This window comes from Tubulanus polymorphus, chromosome 1, assembly GCF_964204645.1.
Source record: "Tubulanus polymorphus chromosome 1, tnTubPoly1.2, whole genome shotgun sequence".
NCBI classification, from domain to species: domain Eukaryota; kingdom Metazoa; phylum Nemertea; class Palaeonemertea; order Tubulaniformes; family Tubulanidae; genus Tubulanus; species Tubulanus polymorphus.
The window spans coordinates 31,446,170-31,455,341 of record NC_134025.1 but is presented as its reverse complement, the minus strand read 5'-3'; the positions used below and the strand labels follow the sequence as shown (position 1 = coordinate 31,455,341).

Genomic DNA, 9,172 nt, shown 5'->3' with positions numbered 1-9,172 from the left:
TCTGCGGCGATGGAATGGGTTCGAACCCGGGACATCATCGTCATCATTTATGTAACGGACAGTTGTAGGCCGATAGGGCAGGGCCTATTGGTGTCCAGCTCATTTAGTGACTGATATCAGTTATAGGTGACATGGTTTCCATTAATCTCATCCCGGCTCCCTGTAACATCCCGAATAATAATGAAATAGCAAAATGGAAGATTTATCAGATAATGAAAGATTTTATTATCATTTAGCATTTAGAAGTAGGTACACAATATATCAGACAAATCTACATAATAACCTTGACCTCCTAGTCTGAATATTACAATGTAATACAATGCGCTGATATATAATTTAAGTAACATTAACAAAGTCACCTGAAGAGAAGTATGAACTAATTGACTCGGTGTTCAGCATTCTGATAACTTTTACCTCAAATCAATCAGTAAACTTAGCACTGTTTCATCCTGTGTCTTCTGAAATCTCTCTAATTTAAGTCATGTCTTATCTTACTGTTTTTAAGACTTTTAAACGCAATGAGTAAATACGTCACTCGGGGTTCTAATGTTAAACGCTCGCATTCAAACAATCAACAGTCTCTAACATTTATAATACAAGTTCAATCAAATCACCAATACGACTTTCATTTTTCAACAAAAAATACCCAGATAAAATTCAGAAAAAATACAATCATCAGAATTGTGATTTGATTTTGACAAGTTGCCATAAAAACAGTGAACATATCCAAATAAAACAAGGTTTGGACCGTTTGAAGCACAGATAATATTCATAAGAACTAAGTTATTAAAACATCATAACCACATAAAATGTCAAAACCGACAAAATGACCGGGCAGCATTTTGATTCTTGAGCATTTTTGATTACTCCCAAATCAATTTCGTTAAAAAAAGAAATAAAGCTCGATGTTTTCAGAAACATTAAAATACATACATAAAATCTAATCATACAATACACACAGGTATATTTTATATTAACAGTTTTATAGCAGAAAACACAGAAAATACTAAGCAGCATGGTAGTAAATTTATTTTCTAACCCCTCAACCTGGTCATAGGATAGTTCACAAACCCCTCGACCGGGTCATAGGATAGTTCACCTGGTCACAGGATAGTTCACCAGGTCACAGGATAGTTCACCTGGTCACAGGATAGTTCACCTGGTCACAGGATAGTTCACCTGGTCACAGGATAGTTCACCTGGTCACAGGATAGTTCACCTGGTCACAGGATAGTTCACCTGGTCACAGGATAGTTCACCTGGTCACAGGATAGTTCACCTGGTCACAGGATAGTTCACCTGGTCACAGGATAGTTCACCTGGTCACACGATAGTTTACCTGGTCACAGGATAGTTCACCTGGTCACAGGATAGTTCACCTGGTCACAGGATAGTTCACCTGATCACAGGATAGTTCACCTGGTCACAGGATAGTTCACCTGGTTACAGGATAGTTCACCTGGTCACAGGATAGTTCACCTGGTCACAGGATAGTTCACCAGGTCACAGGATAGTTCACCAGGTCACAGGATAGTTCACCAGGTCACAGGATAGTTCACCTGGTCACAGGATAGTTCTGCTTTAATGAATTGTTCAAATAACTGACTCTCTTTCCGATATTTCATCCGAGTTATTTTCATTGTTTTCATCGAGTGGCTCCACCTGGTGTGAACTATGACCGTTACTAATAACGGCGGTAGCCGGGTGCTCGTCAAATTGAACAACAGCCTCGTGAGGTTTAACGAGGTTTGATAGGTTTAAACTGCTGTTTAATACGAGTAACTCTTGACGATGACCGGCAGCAGACGACCTCCGTCGAGTCGGCGGGATATAATCCATTAATTCACCTCGATGCCAAACTCCACTCGAATGTAATTTAAACTCATCTGAAATTAATCAATAAACGTCAAAATAAAAATTCATAAAAGAACAAACAGTTTCATTGTCCATATATATATAAATCATGTTGAATAAGTGGAACGTTTTCGGGTTAACATATACCCCTTCTCAAGACAAGTAACAAATGATGCAAAACTACAGGGTCCAGTTCCACAGTTCTGAGTTAAGATTTGACCCTGGGTTAAAACATTGAAAATGAACTAAGTTTAACTCAGAGTTAACTCTAACTCACAACTGTGGAACTTGGTCCTGTATGTTAAGGTATGAAAAGATAAACGTCAAAATAATCCTGACAACAAGGACGACGACTCGAAGAGTTAACTACTGAATTTACCTTGTTTTCCATCGTCTCCGTAGAGATTTAATTTCGACATGATGATTTCCTCTTCAGCGTGCGTTACAGCCGGGAAATGCTGGAAATAACAAATAATCAATATTCCACAATCAGTTTTAGAAATTACTGTTTAATTCAAATACTTTAATTGTGACATTAAATCAATTAGATTCTACGTTTATGTTTATACATACTTGTACAAGCTTCGGAATAAAGAACATGATAATAGCACCGATCAGAGGCGGCGCCCCCGCGCAATGAAACGCTACGTTATACGAACCCATTACGTCGTATAATAACCCTTCAAAAACAAGAAATCATAGCATCAGATATAAAAACACAATGACAATGAGTTAACAGTCAGCCCCCGATATACCGCCCACATCGATGCAAAACGATTTTGGCGGTTTAGAAAGTATGGTGGTATATCGGGGGTGTTTAACTATGTATTTGTATTGAGATGTACATTGAGATAACCTGGTGGTAGGCGGGGTGGTGGTAGGCGGGGTGGCGGTATATGGGAGGGCGGTATATCGGGGGGGTTTTACTATGTATTTGTATAGAGACGTACATTGAGAAAACCTGGCGGTAGGCGGGTTGGCGGTATATGGGAGGGCGGTATATCGGGGGTTGACTGTATTTCAGTACACTCATCCAGAGTTTGACGATAAGTTTGACCAAGTTTCCTGAAATTATGACTAAAATTCAGAGGTCAATATTTCAAACGGTCAGTCATAGCTTTAGATTCAACACCAGTCTTAGACTATTTCAATTCTATATAGCCAAACTTAAAGACAAGATTTCAGACCATTTTTGGGCTGTAAAAATCGCAATTGGTCTCATGTATTAATAATCACAGTGACCTTTGAATGTGAGGAGAGAATCCCACAATGATAATAAAAAGTCCGAAAATGAAACTTCGAGATAGTAGTTTATTCATTTTATTATCATTGTGGGATTCTCTCCTCATCGCATCAACACGGATATTGTGTTTTTTACCTATCGTGACCTTTGAATGTCCTTGAGAGAAAATACAATCATTCATCATGAATAACTAACAATAATAAAATTCATGGAAATTTGTTTTTTTTTATATCTGGATATAAAACGATAAATCAAAAAATAAAATCACACGGTGGGATCTACGTAGAACATTTGAACTTTAGTATCGATATCGTAACAGTGTCACATTTCAGTCGGACTTTGAAATCAGGTGATTTCAGTAGTACATAAACCAAAGCATGGCTATTACAAAGATTGCTTTGAAAACTTGCAACAAAATTTCCTCGTTTGTTTTTAAGTATATGAGAATCTCTCTATAGTTAAACCTCTCTACAGCAAACGCAGAAAACTTTATCCAGAATTTAATATACATTTGAACAGTAAACAGTATCCATGTGACCACGGATGACCACACGGTCAAAGGTGTTTACTGTAATAGTGTTAACCATTTCATACCCTACACACAATATACCCATAATCCTATTGAATAGTTATATCTGTATGATACTCATTAACCTGGGAAATTAATGAGTTGAGTGACCACAAGGTGGCGTAACGTTCTAATCTCTGTACAGCGAGAATTAAAGGCATTGGTTGTAAAGAGGTTTAACTGGATTTATTGTTGAGAGGTTTAACTGTTGTTACAGGTGTTTTTGATATTATAACTTACCAGCAATCGGAGGCCCCGCGGTCATCGGTATCGACAATAAACCCAAGAGGAAACCCATCGCTTGAGACGCCCCTCTCGGGCCGACGATATCGAACGCTATCGGGCCTAACAAACAAACAAACGTTCCGTCACATAAACCCATTATAACACAGATTATAGCCAGTTGCCAGAACGCGTTCGCCAGCGGTATCAACGTCGTCAATATTCCCATTATTGCAAACGATCCTTGTTGAAGACGAATGCGATTGATTTTTGGAGAATCGGATAATTTTCCGGCGGCTAATCGAGAAACTCCTGATACGCCACCTATACACATAATCAACAGTTCTGGATTCGAACCGGGTAGATTTTCGTTTGTGTATTTCACCTGAAATATAAACAACATTCTACAATTAATAACAGAATTCAAGGGCGGGATTCATTCTCTCCTCCCTCGACAGGGATTCAAACCTGATGGCATCGTGAGACTAAGCCAATGCAAAATACCCTGCCTGATTGGAGCCAAGCGGTCAAGTACTCGCGCCATGAGCCATGATGCCGATATAAGCCAATCAGAAAACATTATCTACCCAGGGTTAATATCTCAATGGTTATCTGTAGCTCACAGGCAATCTGATCAGTGTAGGCAGTCTCGCGATGAATCCCCTCCGAGGGAGGATCGAAACGTTACTTACCAAATGGACGAAAGGCACGAAGTAACCGAATAACGCAGTTCCTACTGACAGCACCCAGATCACGTACGCTCGATTCCTCCAGATTCCCATATTCAAATATTTACCGATGAATCGACAGCAGCCGCCGACAGCGCGAACTAAACTCTCCGTCGACAACAAGTGATTTAATTCCGAGTGTTTATGTTTCAATACGGGTTTCCATAGCAACGTAAGAAATATGAGTATGAAATAGAGGGAGCTCATCGCTTGAAGCGTGTGACTTAAACCGATCAGTTTTAACATCTCCTTTAACGCGAACGGCAGCACGATCGTAAAAACGGCGCTACCGAACGTTACGATTCCGTTAGCGATCCCCAGGTGGCGCTGGAAGTAGTGTCCGAGTATAATGAGCGACGGCGTATAAACGAACGACGAGCCGATACCTAGCAACAATCCGTACGTTAGATACAACAATTCTAACCGTTTAACGAACGAACTCGATAACATTCCGATAAACGCTAGACTTGCACCGGCGAACGCCGTCTTCCGAATCCCGATACGGTCTGTAACTATACTCACTATCGGCGACATGAAGAATACCATTCCTATAGTTACTGATCCGACCCACGCTGAAATAAATAAAACACACATCATTACAGCTACAATATCTGAATTCATGATGTATCAATGTTTTATGGTTTAAAGCAGTATTTTATTGAATAAAGAACCAAATATGGTTAAATAATAATAATAAGTTTTAAACACATTTGAAATGAACTAGTTTTAAATGCGGAACTGGATTCCTGAATTATATTGAGAATTGAATGAATGAACAGGTTGGCCACTAAATTGTTTTCCCCGACTCTGATCTGTTAAGAATCCAATCAATAAACACAGTCATATACGTGAGTCGTAGACAAAACCTGCTCGATTTTAAGCGTGATCTAACAATCTCAACAAATTTCCCCGACTTTTCTCAGATTTTTAGATGACTTCTCGGACTTTTTTCGACAGAAGAAATTCCTAACATTTGTCTCGGTGAGACCCTGATGAATCAATTCTTATTCTTCCAACTATAAGATTTAAACACTGTGTTTAGTACAATAAATCTTTCCTAAAACCGACAGATATTCGTTCTAGTCTAAGAAGATATTTACAGTTAAACAAATATTGAGTGAAATATAAAACTGGAATCAGTTAATTCTATGAAATTGATGTGGAATACAATCATCATTCATGTTATTTTCACAAAGGGACCAAAAACTGTACAGTTTACTATTAACAATAGCAAGAATAGAATACGTCATTTTCTATGTTCTTACAAGTCGCATTGAAAAGAAACTTTTACAGGAACCTTTTTCAAACGGCAAATGAATCTAAAAAAAAAAATCTTTACGTCAAATGGAAACCTTATTATGTATTATGCAGTAGAAATCTAATTAATGCAGTTGTGTAAATTCTAGGTCACATTTCCTTTATAAACCTGACTATATTAGTTGTACCTATTGTATTGAAAGTATGTGATAGACTTTGGACTTTAATATTCATCAGACACTGACTGATATCCGTTAAAGAGTCCATTAGAATTCAGCTCAATTTTATCAAAGACTAGCAGTAACGGATTGTAAATCTAATAGTAACCCCACTTATACTACTATAAACTCACAACTGTAGAACCGAGTCCTGATATTTTTGTTATAACAACTAATTCAAATTCAAAATGGATCATAGGAACCACGTCGAGGTCAGGTTTTAATTTACAATTTACTGCTATTAATAAACAATAGTTAATGCAGTACAAATATAGGTTATTATTCTCATTGTTTGAAATGGATGAGACGAGACTGTCATATGACAACAAGCTTTACATTAATCCGATATATAGATTAATCTATATGATTCCCAGGGGTCGATTCACACTACCGCGTACTACAATGCGCCTTTTTAAAAAATCGATCTCAATATTTTTGTCCAAAACACTTAGTCAGAATTATAAGATAACATATATGGCAGAAAGGGCTGAAAGCTGCTTAAAGATTGTCAGTAAGAGTAATGGAAAAATAAATGGGGGATTTTACAAACATCAGGGTAACATGCTTTGAGTTTGTGTTGTAATGATATAAAATCCGATAAACAATGAAAATAATGCTATAAGACTGTGTAAGTAAGATAAAAATTTCTGAATTTTTTGAACACCCCAGAAAAACTGCTTTCAGACTGTGTCAGTTAAGAGGAAAATGGGGTATGAATAGGGGATATTATAACCTTTATTGAAACACAGTTTGTGTTATTATATCAATGATACAAAATCCCAAAGGAGAAGTGAGATTATAGAGGATATTGTTGGTGTTTTTCCGTCGACTGATTTTAGAGACGTACCCGTTTTAAAACTGATATCACTGCTATCTTTCTCAGTTGTATATTCCTTTAACATCGCCTGATAGAATATACCAAATGTATTGATAGTTCCGAATACGGTTCCGTTTGTCCAGAACGACGCGAAACAGACGAGCCATCCGTATCCACCTTCAGCTATTTCATCCTCATCCGGCTTCACATCTTTAACATCTCCGTTCTGTAAATCAGATTTCTGATTTTTACCGCTGGGTTTAAGCAGATCTTTCTGCTCAGCGGCTGTCGACGTTTGTGTCATTTCTGTTTTCCGTTTCACATCGCTTTTACACAAATTATAAATTCAACACATTTTCCAAACCTGAAACGTATGAAATGAAGACTCAAAATTCATGGTTTATAATAATGATTTATTATGACACACACAGTGACCTAACCATTGGTGTCATTGGTGTCATAAGCTTCTATAATCTGATGGATTTATTATACCAAGATGAGAAAATACCTGATCATAAAACTAAACCATGGACTGAGGGATACTCCTTTGACTGTGAAAGGTCATTTTTGGCTGTTTAACCAGTGTGGGAACAATACACCCACCTTTTCATTCCATACACATAACTAATGATAGCTATATGATCCAATTCCACAAAACTAATTATGACCAATTTAAATCGTTAAACATTTAGAAAAGAGTTTGTCACCAGTAATTAGAATCATTCTAGGGTTGAGCTCCACAAAATAAATTTAGGAATGATGAATTCGAAGAAACAGGATCAAGTTTTACAATCAGAAATAAACATTTTGAACAGAATCAGAATTTTAGAAAAGAACCATTTCAACTGTGTAGTATTAAGCTGCGGAATTTGGTGTTAAAATTATTAAAATATTTATCACTCATTTGAATCACTGAAAGACTGAAAATGCAAACCTTTGATTACTACGACGACGACACAGTTTGAGGTGTCGGGTTTATATCTCAACAATGACTGCCTAACGTACGCACACGCGACGAGGTGAATTCAATATGAACTTCAACTTTCAAAATCAATCCCTTATCTGCATATACCGACTAAACCGGATTTACAATTACTCACAAATTATATCTTTACCTGGAATGGTTTTTTGTAATTACACAGATAAAATGTTAATTTTTTCTAAATTGCAACCACTCTCAGATATTATACCCGTATAATATGTAATAAAGACAATAATGAAGTTATCGGTGAATAGATATGACATTTGGCATTCGAATATCACGAATGTTATTTCAGTAGAGTTCTGAGGGTCACAGGTACAGCGAATGATGACCTGTCTAGATATGAGATAGGATATTTGAGTAAACAATATGACTCGCCTGTACGTGGTTTAACCATAAAACCATCTGATTATAAAAGCTTTCCACCAACAATTAGGTAACTAACTAACTTACAAAGGTCACAAGGTCTTACATAATTTCTAAAAAAAAGAGTTTGGCGTCAAATTCGCAGCAGGTTTTAACAATCGCTGTCCCGACAACAAGAGAGCATCCCAAACAGGCAGGCAGGGGTCCAGAACCCTGAACCCCTTAGATGACCCCAGACAGACTACGACACCAGTAAATTCTCAGTCAGAACCAGTTTGAGTTGAGTGAATATAAAGGGCAGCTCCTGCAAGCTATTTGTACCATTGACCATGCGTCAACTAACAGTAAATAACATTAAATAAACACTCAAATATAATCAATTAATTGGTTTTAATTAGGTCTTCTTTTAATTATTTAGTGAAGTCTGTTTTGTTCTTCAGGAATCAATAATGAATAATTTTTGGTGGAGGGCTGCGGCTGGCCCATGCCATGTGCACCCACCCTAGCCCTTAAACCCGTCTAAACTGATCAGTGACCTCCCCTAGTGTCTCACACCCCTGCTCGTCACGCCTGCAATAGCAAATGTCACACATGAATGACTTACACAGCGAAACATTTTGGGGACTTTCCACTGTTTACTTACCCAGCTATCAGCTGATCGCCAGTGTGCTGGTGTGGCAGCACCTGACGGTTTTGTTGGTTTTCGGGCCTCGGGATGCGATTCAACGTTCAGCATCACCTTCTCAAATTTCTTTCAGCTAATGGGTATTATTAATGGGGGGGGGGGGTGAATCCTTTTCAAAGTATTTGGACGCAGTCAGGGGCTCGTGCGAGATTCGGTAGTCCTCACATGCCACAGTAGAACGCGAGGCTGTATTAGATCTCAACCGTTCAGTGCTGCCCCTAAAGATAACGAT

The 9,172-nt window shown here is 37.9% G+C and overlaps 1 protein-coding gene across 3 annotated transcripts; it reads right to left on the bottom strand.

Annotated features, from left to right (window-relative positions):
- Window positions 1-201: 201 nt before the first annotated feature.
- LOC141905153 (monocarboxylate transporter 10-like) lies at window positions 202-8,920 on the bottom strand. Of its 3 annotated transcripts, none has more exons than XM_074793937.1 (7): window positions 8,899-8,920; window positions 6,938-7,271; window positions 4,580-5,187; window positions 3,906-4,272; window positions 2,428-2,534; window positions 2,234-2,312; window positions 202-1,886 (listed from the first exon to the last, which is right to left on the bottom strand). In XM_074793937.1, exons 2-7 carry the CDS (start codon window positions 7,209-7,211, stop codon window positions 1,594-1,596), a joined length of 1,728 nt encoding a protein of 575 aa, XP_074650038.1. In that variant the 5' UTR covers window positions 7,212-7,271; window positions 8,899-8,920; the 3' UTR covers window positions 202-1,593. The 3 variants fall into 3 exon arrangements, with proteins under 3 accessions (XP_074650038.1, XP_074650046.1, XP_074650030.1); XM_074793945.1 differs by lacking the exon at window positions 8,899-8,920 and adding an exon at window positions 8,860-8,893; XM_074793929.1 differs by lacking the exon at window positions 8,899-8,920 and adding an exon at window positions 7,842-7,928.
- Window positions 8,921-9,172: the final 252 nt, after the last annotated feature.